The 27,216-nt window shown below is 48.5% G+C and overlaps 1 protein-coding gene across 1 annotated transcript in view; it reads right to left on the reverse strand.

Annotated features, from left to right (window-relative positions):
• MAP3K6 (mitogen-activated protein kinase kinase kinase 6) overlaps nt 1–27,216 on the reverse strand; it is a 1,613,301-nt gene that overhangs the window by 756,916 nt on the left and 829,169 nt on the right. The window contains exons 18-20 of the mRNA XM_069622894.1: nt 23,555–23,660; nt 6,205–6,362; nt 5,701–5,902 (exon numbers count right to left, since the gene is read on the reverse strand). Of these exons, the coding sequence (XP_069478995.1) occupies nt 5,701–5,902; nt 6,205–6,362; nt 23,555–23,660 (466 nt within the window). The remainder of the gene's footprint in view (nt 1–5,700; nt 5,903–6,204; nt 6,363–23,554; nt 23,661–27,216) is intronic.

Below are 27,216 nucleotides of genomic sequence, written 5' to 3' on the forward strand. Positions count from 1 at the left end.
CCTGGGGCTCCCCCTCGTCCAATCATGACTAGGGGTCTAAATTATCACGACAGGGACGCTCTCTTGCGAGCGGCTCGGGCAAAGGGTGAACGGACACTGGGCTATAACAGGATCCATCTTTATCCCGGTTTCTCGATTACAGTACAGAGGGAACGCAAATGCTTTCTTGCAGTGAAGATGATGCTTCGCTACCTAGGGATCAGATACGCCATGTTGTTCCCCGCCAAGCTTTGTGCGGAGCACTCTGAGAAGACATACTTTTTCACGATTCCAGAGGCAGCAATTAAGTTTTTAGATCAACACTTCCCGGGCCGATTTCTCTAGCCTTGTAGCTATGTTCTCGTTCACTTCCCACGGTCGCAGCAGAGATACTACTGAAGACGGATCACTCTGTTCCTGTTATGGGCCTATACAGACCACTACTCTCGGTTCTCTCCCTTGTGATTGTTTAGGTGATATGGCGCCTATGACACTAGTTATACAGACTTGTCATGTAAAGAAGCGGACTGCTTCTGACAAGCAGCCCCCCTATGCAAAGTTGAAATGTTTCCTGTTGTTCTGAGCTTCTCATCCCCCTGATTGGGAGGAGGGTGCGGGTGGCGGGATGGGATGGGTGTTATGTAAAATGCTTGACGTAAATGGCGAGGCCTTTGTATGGCACATTTCGGTTTCGGATTGCTCCATGGGGTACCAACCAAGCGGTCCTCCCGACACAGATGTCAACCATGCACTGGTGCTAGATGGAGGCTAACACGTTAAAATGCATAAGCTGGAATGTTAGCGGTCTGGGTAACTACTCTAAAAAGCGTAAGCTTCAACTACATGTGGAAAAGCACAAAGCCTGCATCTTCTTCCTACAAGAAACACTCCCTAGCAGCAGGCTGCGAAAGATTTGCCAAAAACTGGGGCCCACAGTGATACTACACGCAATACTCGCCTCAAAGTAGAGGCGTATTGACCTTGATTCATAAAACAATACAATTTGTACCAAAGGCCAATCGGGTTGACCCCTTGGGTCGGTATGTGCTCTTGTATGGTGACCTGGCGGGGCTTGAGATTGTATTGCTCAATATATATGGGCCCAACATAGACGATCCAGATTTTTACACACAGATCTCGGACATGCTTGCACTTTACCCTCTCATTCACATTCTCAGGGCTGGGGATTTCAAAACCATCTCTTATCTCTGTCTTGACAGATCCGGAAGTAGAGCCCGCCAATTATCCAGGACTGCACAGGTAATATCGGAAAAACAGGCGGGACTGGGTTTGACTGACGCATGAAGACAGTTACACCCGCAAGCCAGCGATTACACATTCTACTTAAGCTTACAGGACTTGCACTCTAGAATCGACCATTGGCTTGTTTCTGGCACCCTGATAAACCATATAGATGATGCGGACATACTCCCACGGACATATTTAGACCACTCTTTAATTACACTGTCCTAACGGCAAGCAATCCCCAGGGCATACACAGAGGCTCAAACCACAGTCTCTTTCAGATCCTGTTTACAGATCCGAATTGGGTGAATGCGTTAATGATTACTTTGACATTAACACGGGCACAGTCGACTCCCTCGCCACACACTTTGGGATGCCTTTAAAGCTTACATCGGGGGCATGGCCTTGGCCAAGGAAGCTGGTATCCTCAAACCTATACCTAGGAGCATTGAGAACAGCGAGGCTTCTCTTAAACACCTCAAAACTACATATGCTGCGACCCAGGCCCCCGCAACCCTGGAAGCAATAAAGGATGCACTTGATGCATTTAAAGATGCAGTTGATAGGGAACTTCAGTTTCTCGATAATCCGATAAGTGTGCACCAATACTACGAGGGGGATAGACCAGACGTCTTCTGGCTAGGTTGGTTCGACGGGAAGAGGGTGTGCAACACATTACATTGATCAACGACTCGGACAGGCTTCCTGTGCACACGGATACTACTGTAAACAAGATTTTTCACCCCTATTCAGCGCTGTATACTAATAATGACGCATTATCTGCCCCTGCGGTAGAGGTGTTCTTGGAGGAGCTGCCCCTATCGGTCCTATCGACCGAAACTAGAGAGGCCTTGGACCTCCCGCTTGACATCGGGGAAATACTATGGGCGATCGAGGCCCTGCCCCCTTGTAAGGCCCTGGCCCTGACGGGCTAACCATGGATGTTTATAAGTGCTACAAGTACACTCTAGCACCCTGCTTGGTGGCCTTGTGGGAGGAGTCCTGTGAGCGTAAGGTGCTGCCCTCCACACTCAGGGACGCAGTGATAACGGTCCTTCTTAAGCCTGGCAAACCGCACATGCAATGTGGATCCTACTGACCCCTCTCTTTGATCAACAACAACGTCAAGATTTTCGCTAAGGCCATTGCACTTCGCCTTGCCCCATAAATGCCCCCATTTGATACATTCCGATCAGTCAGGATTGTCCCCGGCCGGTCTACTGCTCTTAACTTGCGGTGATTGTTTAATATCCTCTCCCAGACTGACCCCAGGGTTAATGCGTGCCCGCTCTGCTGGACATACAAAAGGCCTTTCATGCCGTGTCCTGGAAATTACTTTGGGCTGCACTTGAAAAGTGCAATTTCAGCCCCTGCTTTATTTCATGGGTGCAGTTACTGTACGCCCAACCTGTTGCCGTTGTTTGCACTAATGGCCGGCTCTCTAAGCCATTTGACATATGCAGAGGCACTCGGCAGGGCTGCCCACTCTCCGAGCTCATATTTGCGCTTGCCATGGAGCCCGTGGCAGACTTGCTCCGACAAACTCACAAACAGGTATACGTATATCTAGACCCCCTGTGATCATCTCACTATATGCATGCGACGCGCTTCTATACACAAGAGACCTGGAGCTTAACCTCTAACCAATTATGCGCGACATTAAGTACTTTTCCCAGTTATCCAGCCTCCAGGTCAACTGCGGAAAGTCCGAGCTCTTCCGCCTTACGGATGCCATGACTCACCCTGCCCCCTGCTATCCTAATCGGCTCCCACAGAAATAAAGTATCTTGGGGTCAGTCACTACGCACCATGATTATTAGTATGAACGGAACTATGGTCCCCATTAACAACAACTCGAGCCTAAACTTTGCACATGGGCTAAGCTACCTATCTCACTCTCTGGTAAGGTATCCCTGCTTAAGATGATCTTACTGGAAGATACTGAATAAACCATACTCAGCGACAACATTATCAAAACTGCCGGAACACTCGACTCCGAGCGCACCAGCTCCTTTGCTTTAATGTACTTTTACTTGCTTGAAGACAATACGCTAATACAATGTGAACTATGTTCGCTTGTGAGTTGTAACGCATATGACAACAAAAATAAAGGTTTTATAAAAAAAGATTATCTTACTACAGCAGCTGCTATACCGCTTCTTCAATATCCCTCTTAGTCCCGGCACAGCGTGGTCAAAGAACTGTACACAGCAGTGAGCGACTTCCAGTGGCACCCTGGTGCCGTGAGACTTAAATGATCCACACTGGTAAGGCCATGTGATCGGGTAGGGCTGGCAGCCCCCAAATTCGAGAAGTATTGGCTCGCCGCCCAGGAGCAGTACGCTCTATACTGGTTCACGGATGACCCTCCATTACTGCACGTAAGAATTGAGCATCATTCGGCTCGGCCCAGAGACCTCTGATCGCTGGTGTTGCCCTACTCTGTACTGACCCAGGATTCTCCAACCCTGCTGCAGTCACTGCCATGGCTTGGGACAAGATACGAAAACACACTGGCAATACCTGTCCCTTCCATGGTGGTCTCCCGCTTTATATTATTATACTGGGATTCCCCAGGGTGGGATAGACTACAGCTACTCACTCTGCTTTTCACAACTACTCTTCTCTGGCTGATTTATACCAGATCTGCTCCGTTGTTTCGCGGGCTGAACTACCCGGTGGCATGGGTGGGCTTTCCTCCCGGTGGATACAATACGCAGGACTACGCCGGGCGGTCAGACTGTTGTGGCCTGGGTTTCCCTCTCGACCCCCTGACCATACACTCCTAGCATTTGTGAGCGATAGCACATCGCCTCCGAAGGCAGTATCACACCTGTACCGCCTACTACAGGAATACATCACTAAACCACTCACCAAGCTTTGTGAGGCGTGGGGCAGAGAACTCACTGCAGACATGAACGATGAAAGATGGGACGCCATGTGTATGTAGACCAGACGGGTCTCCCTAAATGCCAGACTCCACTTAATCCAATTTAAGGTTCTCCATAGGTTCCATTATACTCCAGCTAGGCTGTACATTATGTCCCACGAGTGCTCTCTGCAATGCCCGAGATGCCACACGGACCATGCCAACTATATCCACATGGCCCGTGTCTGCCCCCGAATCACTGTGTTCTGGAGCAATGTTTGTACTGCTATAGCCACTATGTTAGACTGTATGGTTGACGCAGCCCCCATGAACTGCCTATTTCACAAGCTCCCCTTACTTTCGGGCAGGGTCTGTAAATTTGCCAGTCTGTGTCTGCTCCTTGCAAATCGCTTCATACTGCTGCTATGACTCAAGCATGCCTGCCCCCCACCATGAAACATGAAACCTGGGCATCAGACACGGAGGAACGCTGGATCAACCTTCACCCAGTGGGCTGCCGACCTCGAGACATATGGCCACCCTTCCGTACATATTTACATACACTACAAGATGAGACTACTGAAGACACAAGTTTGCTGCCCACTCCAAGCCCGTCATGACTCCCCTTTGAACTAGGTTCCCCATCATGATTTCATGCGTCTCTGCTGTATCCCATGTGAGAGCCCAGCTGTTATGTTTGTAACATGTATTTGCTGATGTAACCCATGCTGTATCAATGTGATGGCTTTGACTGTCTTGCTGCTTTGCCAAGCAACAATAAACAAATATATTTTTTAAAACCTGTGAACATAGACCTTTCACAAAATTCTATTGCTAATAACTTTTGATTTGCAGAACAGATTTGCATGAAATGTTCCCAACAAAATGTTAGTAATGGCACCCCCTTGTCCCCAAACTGGAGATTTTGGGCAAGATTAGTTACAAAACGAAAAGCTTTTTTGCCTCCGCCCATTAATGTTCCCACAATGAAAAAGTGCAACTTTTGAACAGCCACAGCATGAAAACAATTGGGCGGATTTGGACCAAATAAACAACTTGGGCACTAATTATACATCTTCCATCATCAGTCTATTTCGCATAAGCTTGTACTGCAATATTTGTGTTGTATGTGTGGACTTGAAAATTGTTCTACCAATGATATGTTTTAGGGTCTATCCGTTTTACTACTAAATTATGGTCAGACAGAACAAACCCCTTTAAGCCTTATGATTTAAGCTGGGAGAGTGTGATGGAGCCCCGACAAAGAAAATGTATTTATTTGTAAGGCACCGAAAGCCTGCAGGCATCTTGGGCGCTGTGACATTCACACGAGAGAACAACCATCAAAGACAAGACAGTGTGTCAGCATGGATAAGAGGGAAGGAGATCAATCGAAGAGGTATGTTTTCAAGCTTTTCCTGAAAACTGTCAGGGCTCTGGCTTTGTGTCTGAATTAAGCACATCTCAATCATCTTACTTTGATCATAAAAACAGAAAGGGTCAAAAGAGACTGAATGCTACTCAGAGTGGGAATCAGTGAGTGGACGTAAACTTGATGAGGATGATCCTGAGTATGCCCATCACAAGAGTGCAGAGAAATTACCCACCTGCACTGGCTTTCTCTATGGTTACTCGCACTGCCGGTCTCCGACTCTTCTTCTTGCCAGACCCTGAGAGGAATGGGTCCTGCAGCAGTGCTGCAGCTGTAGCCCTTGTAGCTGGATCAGGTTCAAAGCACTTCAGGATAAAAAACTTGGCTTCTTCAGACATGGATTCTGGCACCTCTGGATGAATCTTAAACATGCCTACCTGATGGGGAGAAGGACACACAATTATTGCCCATCCACCATTGGAGAACATAGGAGGTACGAGGTCTATGTCAGCTACAATAAACAAAGAAGGGGCACAGCAAAGCACTCCACGCATCCTTTGATCAGTGCAGAGAGACTCTCCAGCCACACCCATCAACTCAACCAACCCCTGTTCATTGTTGAGGGGTCCATACTTCTTCCAAGGCTCCCCAAACACAGTTGCCAGTCTCTCCTCCACTTCTATCAAATTTCTAGTCTTTGGACACAGAACCTGGTATGATGTGGGTGGGATGACCTTACCTTGAACATAGCAGCCTGGGGGCTTCCCAGCTCATAAAACGGTGGTTTCCCAGTGGCCATCTCAATGATTGTGCAGCCCAGAGACCAAATATCAGCTGGTTTTGCATATCCTCTGGGACCTTTGTCAATAATTTCCGGGGCCATGTACTGCAGGGTTCCTGAAAGGAAAACGGTAAGATCCAGGTGAGGCACAAATAGGGGTTAAGACCAGGACAGAAGAGGGTGAGGAGTGCAACAAAGGAGGACAAAGAGGTTTGGGTACAATGCTGTCAAGAGTCAGATGGCAGGCCAGAGAGGAGGAATAGGAGGTTTCGGGAGACTCAGCCTCTAAATGACAAGAAACCCCTACAGCAGCTCACCCATAAGGACTGAAAACAGATTTACAGTGATGAATAATTGAAACAAAATTGAGCAGTGAAGGAGTTACCTGAAAAAGGGATTCCTGGCCTTCTACAAAAAATCCTCACAGTAGCAAGAAAAGGGTTCTTTCCGACCTTGCTAAAAATTGATTATGTTATTCGAATCAAAAAGCACAGTTCATATTGAAATTGGCTTGACAGTTAATGGTTACCGCTACCTCGAAATTGTTTAGCAAGGCTCTGTGTACAATAGGCTCCTGGCTTCCTATGAATTTATGCATGGATGCAGTGCACCCGATCAGATTTGGAAGCAGAAGTATTTTACTCCCTATTTTTTAAAGTTGAGAGTAAAATGATTTTTAGGGAGTACAAATGTACATCAAGTTCCCAAAGGGAGTATTTTACTAGCAAGTAGAAATGTGTTTTAACTGGACAACGGTCATGTTTTTGTGAGAATTACTTCTTTGCACCTAGTTATTCATGAACATTAAAAGATGCATGTTAACTTCTTCCTATCGGCATTTATAATAGTAGTTTCTTCCTGCGGTACTATGTTTTCTACTGGTCCAAACAGATCCATGGAGCTGTGTGGGTGAAAGCAGGGGCACAATGTTCATGTCTTTTTCCTATTTTTTGTTGGGAGTATTTGTACTGCCTATTTTTATTTTTTTCGAGTATTTGCCTATTTGTAGGGAATAAATGTGACTGATGCACCCCTTATCTGTAGGGTCTGTTGTGTTGGAAAATGGCAGAACCCATGTCCTTATTTTGCTGGCTCTCACAGCAGCATTCATGCACATTCAAAGGAGCTTAATGAGTGCACATGGCCAAAGCTCTAGTACAAAGTTAGGGGCAAAACACTTGCTCAGGGCATGGAGGCGACTCTGCAACCCTGGAAACCTGTCCAGCTAAGACCTTCAGCCAAAGCAATAAGCTACCCGGAAAGGGAGAGAATCACAGTCTCTTTCACAGCCCACACCCCCCATGTCAGAAAAGACTACACACTGCGAGAAGATGAGAATTAATTTGGTGGCACAGAACACTATAGAGCTGAAATGTACTCCTAAATATTTGTTATGCAAAGAGTTCAATTACCATCACAGTGTCAACATCTTTACCAATGCAAAAAACACATTTTTATTCACAATATACATTGTATGCAATAAAATCATTATTATCATAATACACTTTTTAATGTTTTGTGTGTTTTTGGTGGGGGGGGGGGTCTTTGCACACACATGTAAGTACCTTTCTACCGGGATGATTCAAGAATAGATGGTGCTCATTCATCTCCCAACATGTTTCGGTTAATTTTTGTTCCCATTACAGAACCTTGCTCGGGAGTCCTGCTATATGGACTCGCCATGTTGGACCATCACCCTTTAAAAAACAAAAGTGCATTATGTGATTAACCTGAGGACGTCCTCACTTGTTTTCCCCCTGAATCATCCTCTCGGGGCGGCCAGGGAAAGGTCATTGCTTTTGGATCCTGACCCTGGGGGTGGACATGCGAGGGAGGATCACCCGGGTGGAGGGAACTTGGGGATTGGGGAGAGAATGTCCTTGGTGAGACATAGTATCCCACCCATGTCCTTTTCATAAGGAACCTTCCATCCCACAAGCCTTCATAGGCTATTGTCAGCCCTTTCCCTGTACATCCCCTAAAACCTCCGCCAAGAATCAACCGTACTCTACTGAGATGAGGAAGAGATCAACTGGAGCAACACAACCTCATTCTAATACACACACATATAAACCTCAACAAGTTACTGAGACGAGGAGGAGGAGCGCAAGAGTAATGCAGGACTACCACTTCAGTAGTAAGTGGATCAGTCCTTTTTGGCCCAATCAGGATGGCAGGAACTTTAAAAGGTGCCCACCTTACAGAAATGGAGACTGAATCGGAGTGGCTTAAGCCAGCTGGGAGTGCCGGAGCCACGATTGGTGGTGTGCATAGAGATGAGAGGTTTGTTTGAGTCCCGAGAAGTGCAGAGCTGGGGCAGCAGAAGAAGAACACGGTGCGAGACAGATGTCCAGGGTGGGTTGCTGGAGTGAAGCAGACGAGAGCCAGAGGACCCGTGAGGAAGTGTCTGTCCTGCTGACAGCCTGCCGGTGGGAGAAGCAAAGCCGCCGAATCCCAGCACGCCACAGATGCGAGACACCACACAGAAGTTTAACCGTGGCAGGCGGGAGATGATGATAAACCGTTGAGTCCGTCTGGAGAAGGGGGCCTAAGCACGGCGAGAGGACGGTTGAGCCCATGTGAATTGTTGAATTACAAATACGTTTTAATGCCAAATGAAAGGAAAACCCTTCTAAGTACTTTTGAATACCGAACAAAGTAATTACCAGTACTTTTGAAAAACAAATGAAAAGAGAATCATAAGTACTTTTGAATACCGAATGGAGCAATGATGAGTACTTTTGATTACCAAACAAAATGAAAGCCAGAATAAGCACTTTTTGAATTCAGAACAAAGCGAAAGCAAGTTTTTGAGTATTTGTGAATACTGAATGGCGTGAAAGAGGGGTGATGAATTTGGTTGATACCACGAACCGTATTATCTGAGAAACCAAGTATTGGCTAAAGCATAAAGAGTTCAAGGAACTGCATGTTATGAGGAATCCTGCACTGGCAAGAGCCAGAAGAATACAAGAAAGTATAACAAGTGCATGGTGGCCACCCAAGCCACTGTACAGTGTCAGAAGATTGTGACCCAGGTGAATAAAGCAAGAAATCACCATCAAATGGAAGCAGTGGCACATTGTTGATGGTCTGCCATCAAGAAGGGTTATCGGTTGCGTGACCTGTAATGGGTGGACTGTGTGGTCCGACAACTGCACCTAGAACCAGGGCCCTATATGGGAAAGCCACGGAATGTATCCATAAAGAAGCTTGTGTTTTCCAACAATCTCTTATGTGATTTTGAAGTCATATGTGAATTAGTGAAGAGTGCCGATATCCAAAGAGCTAGGAAGTGTCCCAATGAACTGTGCAGTTTTTGAAAAGCTGGAGGATTGGAACTCTTGGGGGAGGGAACCTCGATGCCTTGTGAACTGTTTAGAACTTGGGGGATGGGAAGCTGACTGCAAGCCAAGAGCTGGAAGAAGCTCTGAAATTTATTTTGAACACTAATCATTTTGATGCCGACATCCCTACATAGTGTATTCAGTTAGTTGTGAGGGCAAGTATAGGTTTTGAACACAGACCTACATTAACATATGATTTGGACTTCCTGACACAGACTATCCTTAGTTTTCTTTAGGTAGGGAAATCCCACCTTAGCATAAGGCAAGTTAAGCCTTAGTCCATTCTGCCTTTTAGGTTAATAAAGCTTTAGTGAACCAAACTTGACCCTATTGTCTGTGTCTACCTCATGATGCCTTCACAATTCCCAGTGCAACTGGTGTATTATGCATCCGTAACCCAATCCTAAAATGACTCAATTAAAACCTGTTGTAGATATTTCTTGAAAACCCCAGTCTTTTCACAAAGGACCTGTTGGTGACAACACACAGAAATGTTACATTTTTAACTGTGCGAGTACCACTAAATTCTCAGTGACTTATTCAGTTGTTCTCACGCTGCCAACGCTCCGCAAAGTACTCCTGTGCTCCTTATCTAACGCCAGGCACACGGTAAGATCTGCATTACTGTAACGCTATTCACAGCATCTGACTCTCTCCAAGACTCACTCTAAGTTGAGTGTGAATATGAAAACATTACAGTATTGCGCTCACCAGTTAATTTTTCATTCTGCAAATGAAAGTCTCTCTCTTCTTACTTAGTCTAAAATTGCAAAATGTCTACAATATCAAATATTCTTTTCTAGCAGTATTCAAATTTCTCCCACCAATCTTATCTGGGTCATGTCACTCAAAGTCTCTGCTATCCTGAAAATATTCTTATTGATTTTTCTTTGGGTTTAGTTATGCCCCATTAAGGAGCTCTAAAGAACTGCAACCGACTGTTCCTAGAGCTACGATTGAAAGACAGTCAACATTCTCTTCCAGGAGATGATCTGGCCAACCACTGACCGCGCTCGTTTTGACCATCTTGGCTTGGGCTCATTTGGTGGTAACTCAGCCTAGGTTTGCAATTTCAACATGCGTGTACATTTAAACAAGTCAAATTTAATGTTGAACAGGTTTAGTGCTGCAAGGTGTATAAGGAAGGCATGGTATCAACAGTAAGAGACACAAGTGACCACATTTCAAGGGTTTTTTATTGAACCTTAAATGGGTTTGAAAAATGCCCATCTAATCTTAAATTTACAGATGTAAGCAAGCTACGACATCGAATAACAACAGCACAGTCCGGGTGATATCTTGTCAAACTAAAAGGGCCTATACGAATAAACCTATTGCCAATCCTTGCCTCTAAATACAAATAATGTGGCAAACAATGTTGTGCAAAAGAAAAGCGTTAAAAAAATTATCTGTGAGGACATTCAAGCCGCACATTTTCAGCACGGGATAATGCGGCACACAAGCTAAGCACAGTCTTTGGCTTCTCTAGCACGAGGGTGCAGTTCAAAACTCCACATCACAGCCTTCTGTACCAAAGTCTCTTTGCTGTTCAAATTCTTTTCCTTGAGAGGGCCTGATGCAACAAAAAAAAATCACAAAGTTCCTTTCCTTTCAGGATTCTCCTACGCACTCTTTTCTCAGGTGATTTAGTGTTAACCTTGGATCACCCTCCACAGGGCTCAGATCCACTTTAACACAAAGTTAGTTTTTTAACATATACACAATTTTCTTAGGATTTTTACGTATCCAATTTCTCGGGTGACTCACGGTTCAGATCCGCTCCAACACAAAACTCAACTGATCTCCCTCTGCCGGCATCGGACCTACTTTATCTACTTTGCCATCAACTTTCTTTACTACATCAATATCCAAGATTTGTGCACAGGATTTTGCTTGACCCGTTGCAGGACCACTCCGATTTTTAATCCGTTTCCACTCTTTCACTTTTGTTAACTCAGCCACGAAGGCCGATCCAACCACAGTATGTCAACTGCTTTTATAGGCCGAAACACGTTGTGTCGACAACCCAATTACTACACAGTGTTTATTTTGCACACTGTTGACTTAGCTGATTAATTAAGCATGTATATTGTAACACAGCTCCGATAAAATGTAAAGAGGTCATCTCACATTCATATGATATATCATTTGTAGATTGTATGAATAATTTGTGTTTGTTAATATATGTTTTAAGTATTTTCCTGTGTTTCACTGTTGTAATGTATAATACCACTTGCATGTGTTGAATTTATTTCATTTGTGTATCATACCACCTTTTTATGTTTACTGTCCTTATTAGGTAAACACATTACGGATATTTCTGGTTTACAGTATATTCAGACCCGCCCTGATCATTTCTCATTTTATATACATTGGTCTATCTGAATAGAGCAGGGGTTTGCCAGGTGCCAAACATTATGTTAATACTCCCATTTACTCCTTCACAGTTCATGCCCAAAGAGACCGTCACGCAGAAATTCAGTGTCTTAAAAGATTAAATATCTTTTGAACACCAAGCAGACTCCCACCTTGAGAATTCCTCACTGTGTCAATTCTTTAAGCTCTCCTCCAGCCAAGGGGTAAGAGCATCAGCGTGAAATGGCAGCCCAGGAGGAGAGGGGCCGTGTGAAATGGCAGCCTATGGGGAGAGGGGCTTCATGAAATGGCAGCCCAAGGGGAGAGGGGCCACGTGAAATGGCAGCCCAAGGGGAGAGGGGCCACGTGAAATGGCAGCCCAAGGGGAGAGGGGCCACGTGAAATGGCAGCCCAAGGGGAGAGGGGCCACGTGAAATGGCAGCCCAGGGGGAGAGGGGCCACGTGAAATGGCAGCCAAAGGAGCCAGAACAAGCATGTGAAACAGCAGGAAAGGGGGGGGGGCGTCGAACACCAACGATAAAACACAAGCAATGCATGTAAAAAGCAAGGCGAAGAGCGCAGCAAGACAAAGAGAGCCCACTTGAAAAGACAAGGGGGAGGCGCCAGAAAATGGGCAAGGGGGGAGGCGCCAGAAAGGGGGCAGATGGGCCCGCAAAAGGCCAAGGGGGGAGATAGGCCCGCAAAAGGCCAAGGGGGGAGATGGGCCCGCAAAAGGCCAAGGGGAACGCACCTGCAAAAGGCCAAGGAGGACGCACCCGCAAAAGGTCAAAGGGGGGGTGCACCCGCGAAAGGGCAAGGGGGGGTGCACCCGCGAAAGGGCAAGGGGGGACGTGCCCACCAAAGGGCAAGGGGATGTGCCTTTCAAGAAGGCAAGGGGGAATCACCTGTAAAAAAGGCAAGGGGGAATGTAAGGAATGCATGGTATCAATAGAAGGACAGACAAATGACTACAGTTCGGTGTTTATTGAGTGTGGCTCGTACCGCCCGATCTCACTGATAAATCTGGATAATAAAATCTTCGCAAAAATACTAACCAAGAGGTTACTCCCCCTTATGCCCGCCATGGTGTTAGCAGACCAGGCAGGCTTCGTTCCTGGTAGAAACACCTCTTATGGAATACGAAGAACGTTTGGAGGAATGGAAGCCCTCGAACCAGATAGTCAGGCAGTGGCGGTGCTTCTGGACGCTGAGAAGGCCTTCAACTCAGTCGAATGGCCCTTCCTTTTCACAGTCCTAGAAAGGATGGGCCTAGGCAAGCGCTTTATACAGTTAATTTCAGTACTCTACAAAAAAACAACTTCTAATATCATATTGGGAGGTCGTTGTTCAGCCGACATCCAGCTAAGAAGGGGGACCAGACAGGGCTGTCCACTCTCTGCGCTCCTGTTCGCCTTGGTTATGGAACCCATAGCTTCCGATATGCGCACGCACCACCTCCACAGAGGCCTCTCATTCGGCCCACACAAGATGATCATTTCACTTTACGCAGAAGATGTAGCCCTGTTCTTGCGGAACGCAGATGAAAACCTGAACCCGGCAATGAGATCAGTAATACAGTTTGGGCGCTTCTCAGGCCTGAAGATCAACAACAGCAAATCAGTGATCTTTCCACTTACCGCTGCCACCACTGAATTCGCTGACGACTTCGGCTTCCAGTGGCAACACTCGCATGTTAGGTACCTTGGTATTTACATGTCCCGACAAAAAGGTGTCATACGCGACAACTATGAAACCGCTGCAGCTGCCATCCAATCCAAGGTCGACAGGTGGAAATCCCTGCCACTCACTCTCTGGGGCAGGGTACCACTAGTGAAAATGATAATTCTCCCGAAATTATTGTATTTATTTTCAAATATTCCGCTGCTTCTTACAAAAACATTTCTTCAGCGCATCAAAAGCATGGTCCTCGACCTCATCTAACCACACTAACTCTGCCGAAACGACAAGGAGGATTGGCACTTCCGGACCTTGAATGCTATTACTGGGCGGCCCAAGCCCAGTACCTCAGTCAATGGTACGCCACGGAGTTCATAAGACCCCATGTACAGATAGAGAGGGCACTGGCGACACCGCATCTCCTTCGCTCTATAATCTTTGGTCAGTTTCCAGTCACCCAACCATCCATGAACCCCGTTGCTACCACATACTCAAACTGGAAAAAGATTGCTAAAGTCAATAACGTCACATCCAGATTCTCTCCTCTTCTCCCGATCAAACACATCCCAGGAATTCCCATTACGAACGAAAAAGTTCAGGCAGAAAAGCTACATTTACACTCTATGAACGATCTCTTTCCAGAAGGAACATTTTTGACCTCACAACAGGCCCAAGAAAAAGGAGGCAATAATGCCCTGGATATTTTCATTTATTTCAGACTTCGACACTCGCTGCGGGCGGTAATGCCGACCTTCCCGCAACAACCACCCATCTGGCTGCTCCTTCATAATACAATCCAAGCCCAAGGAGACGGGCGTCTAGTAGCAAGCATCTACAAGGCTCTCCTCGGCGGACAGCACCCGCCTTGCCCAAACGCAAAAAAAAGATGGGAAAAAACACTGGAAAGCACAATTGCGGACGGAGAATGGACCTATACACGAAGGCTCACTCAAAAAGTAGCGATTAACTCGAGATTCAAGTTGATCCACTTCAACTACCTCCATCAAATCTATCACACACCAGCCAAACTACACACTCAGAGAGACTCCATATCAGCAGAGTGCGCCAGATGCGGGGCACCTGCAGCGCACTTCCTTCACCTGGCATGGTCTTGCCCTCGGGTGGCCTCTTTTTGGGGCGCAGTATTTGAAAGAACTTCCGCAATAATAGGAACAGAGCTAGTTCTTGAACCAAAAATGGCATTGCTGGGCCTGACCCGGACGCTACCGAAGACAGTGAGAAAACTGACGGGCCTACTGCTAGTCCTAGCGTGAAGAAGAATTGCTTACAACTGGGGCAGAGGACCTCCACCAAGTCTGGAGCTCTGGTTGAAGGACATAACTTTCTGCCAGGATGTGGAAACCGACTACATCAAGACTCTACCACTACACGCGCGCCCGCCAGACATCTGGGGTCCATTCGTTCCGTACCTGCTTTCAACAAATGATGCTTTGGACTCACAATCTTCTCCCATGTCAAGAGACTCAAATGGCAGCCCGTTACTCAATGAACTATCCTTGGAGACTACGCCACAGAGATAATACCCCGGGCACAAGGACACTGTCTACTTTGGAATGTGGCGGGGGGGCTGAGGGTGACTCTGTTCTTTCCTAATGGCCGGCGCATGGCCTTTTTGTTAGTTCGTTTTGTTTAATGACAAAATGCCAATAAAGTAAGTTTAAAAAAAAATAATAATAATAATATTCGCTTCACTCATCACATACGCTTCACAAACTGTTCTCTTCAGATTTTTTCAGACATTGTTGCCGCTTGAAACCTTGGTTCTAACACAGACTGGTCTGCTATCAGTCTCCCCAACTCACCGGCTGTGCCGACTTTACTGGGGCTGCTTTGTTGTAGGAGCCAATGACGGTATCATGTCGGCTATCGCTCCTCCCAGCCTTGGCGATCGACACGGGAGAGCCCAGCGCATCTTGGACACACAATGCACCTTTCTTCAGCATTAATTCCAGGTCTTATGTTTCTTGTTCTCGAGGGCTTGTAAAAGTAGCGTTTTTTCTCCAAAAAGGTCAGGGGCACTTCCCTCAATGCAACCCTCTCTGGTCTTGCCGTCTTTCTCCTCATATTAAACTGCCATCTTGGAAATGCTGCTTCCACGTGCGTTTTCACCTTGCTGAGAGTGTGCTTTTGTGCTCAGCCTTTTATCCGTGTGGGAATGGGTGATGGAAGTCGTGTGTGTAATTATCAGTAATTGCCTGACTCCACCTGACCCTTGTGTTGGGACATGTCAGGTATACGGCTTGTATGTTAGTCGGTTTCCGCTCACAGTGAGCTGTCTGTGAGATAGTGTTCTTGTCGGAAAGGGTGGGGTTTGAGTTCCCAAGTATCCTACCTGGTAGGATGGGGAAAAGGTGTTACGGGAAAGGGGATAGCACATCCGGTGTCCCACTTACACACCCCGAGGACCCCTCATCCAGGTGATCCTCCCGCACTGTTCCATCCCCTGGAACTGGATCTAAAAGTGATGGCCGTGTCCTGGCCACCTGGATGAGAGATCCACAGGGACTAGCGGGTGAGACACCTTCTGGTTTCACACAGGAAGCACCCGTTAAAAAGGGCAAAGGGGAAGCACCCGTAAAAAAGGCAAAGGGGAAGCACCCGTAAAAAAAGGCAAAGGGGAAGCACCCGTAAAAAAAGGCAAAGGGGAAGCACCCGTAAAAAAAGGCAAAGGGGAAGCACCCGTAAAAAAAGGCAAAGGGGAAGCACCCGTAAAAAAAAGGCAAGGGGGAAGCACACATGAAAAGGCAAAAGGGGAAGCACACGTGAAAAGGCAAACGGGGAAGCACACGTGAAAAGGCAAAAGGGGAAGCACATGTGAAAAGGCAAAAGGGGAAGCACACGTGAAATGGCAAAAGGGGAAGCACACGTGAAAAGGCAAGGAGAAAGCACACGTGAAAAGGCAAGGAGAAAGCACAAGTGAAAAGGCAAGGGGAAAGCACAAGTGAAAGGGCACGGGGAAAGCACAAGTGAAAGGGCACGGGGAAAGCACAAGTGAAAGGGCACGGGGAAAGCACAAGTGAAAGGGCACGGGGAAAGCACAAGTGAAAGGGCACGGGGAAAGCACAAGTGAAAGGGCACGGGGAAAGCACAAGTGAAAGGGCAAGGAGAAAGAACAAGTGAAAAGGCAAGGGTAGCACACGTGAAAAGGCAAATGGGGTATTGCACATAAAAAGGCTGGGAAAGGTATGCAACAAGGCAAAGCAGAAATGTTTGACAGTCGCTTTAGCTATTGGAAAAACCTTTCAGAGAACATCCTCATATTTCTAGCAAGGGAGTCAGCCCCAGATGGAGAAGAGGATTCAAGTAAGGCAGTCCCATTCTTAGCGTATTCTTTTTTTAACTTTGTTTATTTTAAATCAAGGCAGAATGATAGGTACAGACATTATATGCAGTGGTTATATCGGCAAGTTGACCCCCAGTCCTTTATCCCCCCCTGCGTCCTCTCCCTCCACCCTCCCCCTGGTCCATCCGTCCCATAGGCTCTGTGAGCGGGCTCCTCCCTCCCGGGAAGTCCGGATTGAGCATCAGCGACTATGTGTCTTCCTCCTGGTTTTTTAAGATCCAGTGGGCCCTGGTGGGTTTGTAGGTCAGGGCGGGGAAGCGCTGGTCGAATTCCAGCACTGGAGCCCAGATGTTCTGGAAGCGATGTAGAGTTCCCACTTGTGCTGCCGTCACCTTCTCCGCTATCAGAATGTCCCATAGTTTGGTCCACCATTGGGCAATGTGGGGGCCTTCCGGGGTCTTCCAGGTTCGGGCCAGTAGGCAGTGAGTTAGTAGTTTCGCTCTGGGTCCGGAGCGCAGGTAGATCCCGGGGATTGGAGCTCCCAGCAAGATCGGTTCTGGTTTCAAGGGAATCATTGTTCCGGTAATTTGTGAGATGAACTCTAGGCAAGCTTTCCAGAATGGTTGGATCTTCGGGCAGTCCCACCACATGTGGAAGAAAGAGCCTGGGTGGCCGCATCCTCTCCAGCAAGAGTGGTCCACCTGAGGGTTCATATGGTGAAGTCTGAGGGGCGAATAGTACCACCGCAGCGTGATCTTATACGCACATTCCCTGTTGGTGATGCAGGTGGACGAGGTATGTGTTCTGGTCCATATGTCAACCCAGGTTTGATCCTCTATCGGGTGACCCAGGTCCGCTTCCCATTGGGCCATGCATCGGGTTCTTGTGGTCAGGAAGTCGCTTAGAAAGCGTCTGTACAGGGTGGATACACTGCTGCGGGTTGGAAGGTCTCCTAGGGTGAGTTCTAGGGCAGTGGGAGGGCGCGTTGCTGCTTGCAAGGTTTGGGGATGCGAGCACCAATGGCGTAGTTGGATATATGTGAATCTATCCCGTTCCTGGAGTTGGAACTTCTCCTTGCATTGGGCGAATGTGAGAGGTCTCTCCCCCATATACAGCTGGCCTATGGTCTCCAGCCCACCTTTGATCCAATTACGAAAATTGCGAGGATTCGTACCCGGTGTGAACATTGGGTTATGAAAGACCGGGGAAAGTGGGCTCAGTCCTCTTGGCACTCCCTTTCGTTTTAGCGCCCAGTCCCAGGTGCTAAGGGTGTGTTTATTTGATAGCAGGAGCTCTCCCCAATGGGTCCTGAGGGGGGGGTGGGATGTGTGGTAGAAATCGCAGGGGTAGGGGTGCCCGTGATTATTCCAGCTCCACCCATCTGGGGCGGTTTGTCGTATTTTGCCAGGCCTGGACCCGGGCCAGTTGGGCTGCCACTCTGTAGGCCCGTAGGTCTGGGACCCCCAGCCCTCCCAATTTGGGACTCCCCAGCATAGTTCTGAGAGGGATTCTCGCTTTCTTACCTCTCCAGATAAAGTTCAGCATTCTCCTCTGGATCCCTCGGAGAGTTGGCGTGGGGATTGCCACCGGGTAATGAGGCGCACGTGTATAGGAATCTCGGAAGGAGGTTCATATTGCATGCAGTGATACGCCCGAGCAGAGAGATCTCTTGGGTCTCCCATCGCTTCAAGTCGCCTTCCAGTTCCTTGAAGAGTCGGGAAAGTTGGCTTTGTATGTCTCCCTTGGGTCAGCCGGGATGTAGACCCCCAAATAGGGGATGGCGCTCCTTTCCCATGTTATCGGGCACATCTTAGTCAACGGTTCTCGTTGCTGAGGTGAGGCCAATTCCCAAAGCAGATGATTTATCGAAATTTATGGTGAGGCCTGAGACTTCGCCATAGCTGATGATTTCGCGTATCGCGTGTTCAAGGGATGAGTGGGCCTCCGAAATCGTAAGCAAAATGTCATCCGCGTACAGGGCGAGTTTATGGTGTGTGGGGCCACTTTGTATGCCCTTGATTTGGTCATTCCGCCTAATTTTTTGTGCGAAGGGCTCCATGGTGAGTGCAAAGAGCAAGGGCGACAGTGGACAGCCTTGCCGGGTTCCGCATGACAAGGGTTTGGGGCCGAGTTGTGGCCGTTGATCCTCAGGCTTGTTTTAGGGCTATCGTAGTTAGCTAGAACCATCGTTTGGAAAGCCGGTCCAAAGCCGAAGGCCCCTAGGGTGTGTCTCAAACGTCCAATCCACCTTATCAAATGCTTTAGCTGCGTCTAGAGCCACCAAGACTAATTTTTGGGAGTTCCGGGAGGCGAGGTCTACCAGGTTCAGGGTTCTCCGGATATTATCACCTGCTGTCCGGTGCAGGATAAAACCAGCCTGGTCAGGGTGGATGATCTTCGGCAGGATGCGATTCAAACGGGTTGCCAGAATTTTTGAGTATATGTTCGCATCGATATTTAAGAGTGCGATTGGTCTGTAAGAAGTTATGCTTCTTGGGTCTTTTCCAGGTTTGGGTAGGAGGATGGTGGTTGATTCCTGCATCGATGGGGTCACCGCCCCTGTTTCCCTGAAGGAGTTGAATAGGGTAATTAGATGGGGGGTCAGTTGTGCTCTGAATAGCTTATAGAACCTGGTTGAGAAGCCATCCGGGCCTGGGGCCCGTGTTTTGAGTGATTTGATGGCCTCCTCAATTTCCTCCCCCGTGATGGGCTCCTCCAGTTCGTCTCTCGTTGCGTCGGAGAGCCGGGGCACTTCTGCCTGCTGCAGGTATTCCTTCTGTTGTGATAGGTTTCGTGGGGTTGCCTTCATGATTTGGGCCAAGTAATCTATTGCGAGGCGTTGCTTCTCGGGCTCTGAGTATAGTGTGACCCCGTTGGCGTCCCGCAGGCCCATGATCGCCTTGATGCGTCTCTGCTTGGCTAGTTTGGCCACCAGGAACTTGTTCGCCTTGTTGCCCTTCGCATAATATGACTGTTTGGCCTTCGCCATAAGTTGGGCGGTTTGTTCCGCGTAGTGGGCTTCCAGTTTTTTCCGTGCCGTACGGATGATCCGTTGTGTTTTGGGGAACCAGCCTTTCTCCTTATGGAGTGCCTCGGCCTCTCTTAGTTCGTTCTCTAGGGCAGTCCGGGTCTGTCGTCTATCTCTATGGTAGGCCGCACCTTGGGCTATCAGGGAGCCCCTGATTACTGCCTTCATGGCATCCCAGTTGTTTGCTAGTGAGGAATCTGAGGCTGGGCTTTCCTTAAAGAAGTTATTTATTCCTGTTGCGATCTTGTCTCTGGTGGCCATATCGTTAAGGATCGGGTCGTACAGCATCCATTTACGCGGGATGTTGGGGTGAGGGTTCTGAACCCGGAGTTCCAGAAGCACTGGGGCATGGTCGGAGATCGCTCTTGTGCCGATGGTGACCTTTTTGACTGAGGGGAACGTATGTGGGGAGATCAGGAACAAATCGATCCTTGAGAAGGTGCGATGGACAAAAGAGTAAAAGGAGAAATCTTTTTCGTCAGGGTGAAACACCCGCCATGAGTCTATTATCTCCAGAGTCCTGAAGAAACGAAGGCGGCTGAGTGCTTGGGCGAAGTCGCCTGGAGTCGGGGGGTGTGAACGGTCTTTGGTGGGGTCGGGAACCCTGTTGAAGTCCCCGCCGACGATTGTTTGGCCCTCCACAAAGCTAGCGAGAGATGTGCCCAAGGCGTCATAGAAGTGTGACTGTCCGGTGTTGGGAGCGTATACTGAGATAAGGGTATACAGGTCTCCCATCAGGAGGCATTTAATCACTGTAAATCGGCCTTCTAGGCATATTTTCGTTTCCAGAATCTGTGGGTTCAAGTCTTTCCTGAAGAGAATCGCCGTACCTCCTTTTTTACTTGTGCCCGAAGCGAAGAATTGGAGCGGGAATAGCCGGGATCGAAGGTGAGATACATCTGCCGGCAGCAGGTGGGTCTCTTGAAGCATAGCTATCGCTGCCTCTTCGTCGCAAAGTTTTAGTAGAATTGCCCTTCTCTTGTTGGGGGAGTTCAGGCCATTAACATTCAGGGAGAGGATCCGAAGCGACTGACGGTCCTCTGAAGGCTCATTCTCCGTTCCTTGGGTTAGGGGGGAGTCCTGGGGTGGAGGTTCAACTGCCATGTCTGTTAGGGGAACTCTTGGTATCATTCTGCTCTTGAGGTTTTAACGCGGAGTCCCAACGGGGGACCGCAACTTTAACAGGGAGGTAGATCGACATTACGGTCATACCTAAGGCCAACAGGGCCAACTGTCCCATCATGTATCGAGTACTGTGGGTTCCCAAGGAACAAGAGATGGAAAGTATCCTTGGGGTGGGTATGAACCATGGGTGTGGCCCGCCGCCACTGTGTTTAAAGTCGCAATTTTAGGTGGCGGGTCCTGCTTCAAGCAGGGGTATCTGTGTCCTGGCTTACTTGCTGACGGAGCCTGGGACCATGGAAGCGTCCCCGTTCATCTCTTTCTGTTATTCCGCTGGGTCGACGACCAAGGCGTGCGTTTGAGTTTTGGGGAGGGAGGCGGTCCAGAGTCTTCGGTCCTCTCTAGGATTGGCGTGGAAGGATCTCGGGGTGAGGTCGGGTGCAAGATTTTCTCCGCGCCTTCCAAGTGGCTGATTCGGCGTAGGATGCCATTATATGTGAACTGGAGAGCTGTCGGAAACAGCCATCTGTAAATGATCTGTTGTTCCTGGAGGAACAATGTCAGAGGCCGAAGTGCACTTCTTTTCTGGAGAGTGAGTGGTGAGAAGTCCTGGTAGATTTGAAGTGGCGTGCTCTGAAAAGTGATCTCTTCTCCTTGGCGACTGATTGCTGATATTGCCTCTTTCGTCGTAAAGAGGTGGATCCTGGTAATCACATCCGGAGGGGGGTCCGAATCTGTCCCACGGCGCGGGCGGTGTCTGTGGGTCCGGTCCAGTAGGAGCTGTGATTTGTCCAGATCCGGGAGTAAGGCATCAAAGAAGCTTCCCACGTAGTCTGCTAGCTTGTTGTCGGGGACAGAGGACGGGATGCCCCGAATGCGGAGTTTATTGCGATGAGCCCTTTTTTCGAGGTCTTCATGTTTGAATTCCAGGATCTCGCATTTGTGATGCAGGGAATCGATGGATTTTTGCATTTCCCCCAGTGTGGTAGCGTGATCCTGGGAATGGTCCTCGATCTCTCCGAACCTCTGCTCCAGTTCTGTGACCCTCTGATCCGGTTGGTCAACTTTAGCGGTGAGTTCAGAGAGGCAGGCGCGGAACTCAGATTTGATGTCTGCCATGAAGGCTATCAGGTCTCCTTTGGTGGCGAGAGCGCCCCTGTCCTCTTGTAGCTTCTGTGGGGTCAGTTTAGGAGGATCCTGTTTCTTGGGTCTCTCTGGAGCCGTGAACATGGCGGAGATATCTGCGCCCTTGCTCGCCTTCGTCTGCCTCGACATGCTGCTCGTGTCAGGCGGTCTCAATTAAGAGAGTAGCAGCGAGGCCCAGGACGGCGGGAGACGGCGGGAGACCGCAGTCAGAGAGCTTTGCCCCCTCGGCCCCCGCTCTGGACTAGGTCTGGGTGAGTGGGCAGGGGCGCCCCAGGAAACGTTGGTATGGGGAGAGGGTCTCCGTCGGGTCTGATGCAAGATGGCCGCGGAGGTCCCGACTCGTTCTGCGTAGTGGGGGGAGGGGTGGAGGCCTGCTCTCTTGGTCTCTCTGGGTGTATGTAAGCCGTAGCCGCAGGGGCAGCAACCCGGAGTCTTCTGGGCCGCCTTGGTGCGAATCGGATGATTCTGTTTTAAGTACTGCTCTCCTTCACCAGCCCCCCGGCGTCCTAGGGCCTCGCTACCGATGAGTGCGGCGTGTGCTGCTGGGTTCCGGATTGGCGGCCATCTTGGTTTCTTCGGTCGAAGACGGGGAAGAAGTTCAGCCGCTAAATTCTGGTAGAACGCCTCCTCGGTCGAAGGCTATGTTTAGCCAGGTTGTGCCAGCGACCACATCGATGGCGCTCCAAGCCACGCCCTCTTAGCGTATTCTTAAAATATTTAAATATACAAGACAATTAGCACAATCTCAGAAATGTGTATTGAGTATCCAAACATTTATTTGCCTGATCTGTGTTCAAATGAAAAGGAAAAAGGGAAACAACTGCGACATCAGTGAATTCTGAAAAGCCTTGCTTACTCTTCACCCTTATCCCCTGGCAAATACTGCATCCTGAGAAAGGTACTCCACACACAGCAATTGGAGGATTCTAAAAATGGTACCCCAATGAATGGATACAGAGAATCCTGGGAATGTGGTTCCAGCCTCTGTGGAAAGACATTCCTAGAAATGATCTCTCTCCAAGAGACGAGAGGATTCAGGTAACATTTGACGAGTTCCAAATGAGCAGAAGATTCCAAGAATAATGTTCATGCCCAGGAAACAGAGCATTCTGATGATGCCTTCCAATTCCCATGGAGCTTGACAAAGCAATCACATACTCAGTGAGTTGAGGATTTTGTGAATACTGGCCAAGATCTATTTTGCAGAGGATTTTTGTCACAATTGTGTGCAGGAATTCTGGGAATGTTGTATTATCTGAGTGATCAAGAATTCTGTGCAAGATATTTCACATCCAATAAGTACAGAATTCTGGGAATGAGTGGTCTTACCTGCAAACGTTTCTGTGCTTGGGCTGATCCCTGCCAGCCTTTTTGAGGTGCCGAAATCTGATATTTTTAGCACACCGCTGTAGGTATTGATCAAAACATTATCGCCCTGAGGAAGACAAAGAAGAACAAATTACTTATCCCTGGAAATGTTCTTCCCACAGATTCTTCATCTTTGATATATTCATAAGTCTGCTTGCAGCTTTGGAAACCTTTTTTCACAGTAGACGGCACCGTGAGTCATCGTCTTGTGGCCCTCAACGAACTCCGTCCTGCTCGTGGTCGTGATGTCAACAATAGTATAAGTAGGTTGTGCGATGGCTGTTGCTTTAGTTCATGTTTGTCGTCTAGAAGGTTATTAACCAGATGTTGAAAGATAGGAAGATAACAAATGGAATTACTCGCAATTAGAGGGAAGGCTGGGAGGGCAGTGAGGAATCTGTGGGAGGAACATCCAGTAAAAAAGAACATTACTAGAGATCAGTCATTTGTTCTTCTAGTGGATTGTTTCCCTCCAAAGATTCCTTATCTTTGATAAACTCCCAAAGCAGGTGGGAATCGAGAATTCATTGTTGGTTTATGCTGTGAAGCACAGCCGTGCCAAATTTAGCCTCCTGGCCAGACTTAGAATCGGCAAGTCGCAGCATTGCATATGACTTGCACAGGCAACCCTCTCTGAATATTCGAAGTAGCCACTCCTTGGATGGAATGCGCGCTCAAACTATCGGGCCGGTCTGTGCCCGCCAAAGCATTAAACAAAAGCATAAAATAATCCATCTGGAAATGGTTTGCTTGGTTACAGCCTGTCGCAATTCTTAATGACATTAATACAGAGGTTCAAATGGAGCTCCCAGCAGGAACTTCAATACCTAGTTGAAATCCAAGACCCGCACTATAAATGAGACTGGAGGAAAGATGTTCGTCAGGCCTTTCAGGAACTAAACCACAATAGGAATTTTGAAAAAGGAACCCTGCTTAAAAATGGAAAACGCTGCTAGTTATCCCCTTTGCAGTGGAAACCTGCAACCCCTGATGGGTCAGATCTAGTAAGAAGGACAACACTGATGGAGCGTCACAAGTAAAAGGGTCACTGTTCTTAGTTCTGCACCAGCTGCAAGATTTGTTCCAACAACAGCAGTGCAGAGCTTTTGTTGCTGGCCTTCTGGCCGAAAGGGAAACGTACCGAAATGTCACCCTCATTTGTGCGCCCCAGCAGTCACTGCGACTTTGGGGGCGCACAAAATACGGACTCCCATCACTGCATCCAAGCAGAGCAGGGGTGTCCCCCTCACTCTCCTTGGGCGCAGTAACAGGAGTTGGGAATTGCGGGGGACAAGAAAGTAAAGCAAAAAAAAAAAAACCACCTTGCGGCTTCAGCTCTGACCCACGTTAGTCGGAGGAACTGATGCCGCAGGTATAGCGGGGTGTTGGCGGCACACACAGAAGTGTAAGTGGGATAGGGTTTGGGGGGGTCGGGAAGGGGAATGCGGGGCAGGTGATGCAGGCAAAGTGATCTATCTGAGCACTTTGCTGCGCCGTAATTGGCGCCAACATTTTTGTTAAGGGTGGCGAAGTGATCGCATAGATTCTCCGAAAGCATCACCTTCATTACGTCTTCTGGAAGGTCCCAATCCTGTATCTTAACCTTTCAGAAACCAGGCGTGAAGGTTCAGGTTTCCGATTACTAGGTGAAGATGGTGACCTCCCTCCTGGCAGAGCAAATCCTCTCTTTGGGGAAGACGAATTGGAGGGCAGATGGACATATCCAGAAGGTCCGGGTACCACGTCCTCCTGGCCCAATCCGGAGCAATCAACATAATGGGTTTCCCGTACTTCCTAAGCCTCCTGATGACATGAGTAATGATGGGGACTGGATGGGACGCGTACAGGAGAAGAAACTCCCAGTCAACTACAAATGTGTCCCCCAGAGCTCCTCTCTCAGGAAATTCCCTGGAGCAGACCAGCTCGCATTTCCTGTTGACACTGGACATGAACAGATCCACTTGAGGAGTTCCCCTAAGGGCGAAGATCTCTAGAAGGGCTTCCTGAGCCAAATCCCACTCATGAGAGACGGTGCCCTGCCTGCTCAGAGTGTCCGCTACCGTGTTCTCCTCTCCAGCTAAGTGAACGGACAATAGACAAATTCCTTCTTGAAGAGCCCAAAACCAGAGCTGCATTGCCTCTCTGTGCAGTGGTAGTGACCCCACACCACCTCTCTTGTTGAAGTAATGCAAGGGCACTGTGTTGTCTGTCATTATCAGGATATTCCTCCCCCGCACTCTGTCACCCTATTCCTCGGCCCAGTGTTTGTGTAAAAGGTGGGACGGGGGAATTGGGACTTCGGAAAAGCCTAAAATATAGAATGGGGTAGATGAACAAAAAAGGGGGGGCAATACCGCGTCTCACCATCGGCTATCTCCCACATACCCCCTGAAGAACCCTCACCCAGGTTATCCTCCCACACTGGTCCACCCCCAGGGTCTGACTCCGATCGAGACCAACGGCCGCTGATCGACAGATTGTTTGCTTGAATGATCACCCCAAAGTGGGAAGGAAGCATCCGTAAGGGATACATTACTCACCGTAATCTTATTTCTGATGCTTGTATCTGCTTAGATTCACATGCTGTGCATAGGCCGACATCTAGTGAAAGCGCGGAGTATTACAGTTTGTTTTTCGAAACTCGAAAATGGGCGTCGACACAGGGCGTGCCAGTAATACTATCCCTAGTGTGACGTCCACTGTACCCATGATCCCTCACGCGTGTAGGACCCTCAGATTGTATTTTTTCTGACATGAGGTAGCATGAGGAGAAGCGCGAGTACAGATGATCCAAGCAGATAGAAAGAAAGGTAAGACTACAAGCATCCATGCGCCTTCTCTCAGAGGGGAGGAAGGGTGGGTCGCATGTAAACCCCTCTGAGAGAAGAAATCTTCTACGACTTCTCTGTGTAGACACCATTTGTGTTCTTCTGGGAGGGAGTCTCTGCTTAGAGCATCCTCTAGAGAATTGAGATCCCCTGGAACATGTTGTGATGACAGGAAGATGTTCCGTCTGAGTGCCCATATCCACATTTTCTGGGCAAGCTTGGACAGATTTGGTGAACGAGTCCCCCCTTGTTTGTTCAGGTAAAACATGGCTGTAGTGCTGTCCGTCCGGATTTGCACTGACAGGTTTAGCAGGTAGGGCTCGAACGCTTGAAGCGCTCTGAATACTGCCAGAAGCTCTAGCAGGTTGATGTGATTCTTGGCCACTGAGTGAGACCAGAGACCCTGAGCTGTGTGGTGGAGATGGTGAGCTCCCCACCCTGTCAGGCATGCATCGGTTGTGACTACCGCCTGTATCTCGGGATCGTAAAAGGGTTTCCCCTTGGACAGATTTTCTCTTGTCCACCAGTTTAGGCTTTGTACACGTGTTGGCGAAACGACCACTAGATCGTCCCACTGACCACTTGCCTACGACCACTGTTTCGCCAACCATTCCTGCATGGGACGCATGCGCAGGCGCACGTGGGGGACCAGGTAAATACATGACACCATCATGCCCAGCAACCGCATTGCTTTGCGTACCGTTATCTGGCGACCGGACTGATATTGCGGAATTTGCAGCAGTATATTCCGAATTCTTTCCTCGGAAGGAAAGGTCAACCCCTCTTGGGTGTCTA

The sequence above is a fragment of the Ambystoma mexicanum genome, chromosome 11 (genome assembly GCF_040938575.1).
Source record: "Ambystoma mexicanum isolate Mex_15411 chromosome 11, UKY_AmexF1_1, whole genome shotgun sequence".
In the NCBI taxonomy this organism is placed as follows: Eukaryota; Metazoa; Chordata; class Amphibia; order Caudata; family Ambystomatidae; genus Ambystoma; species Ambystoma mexicanum.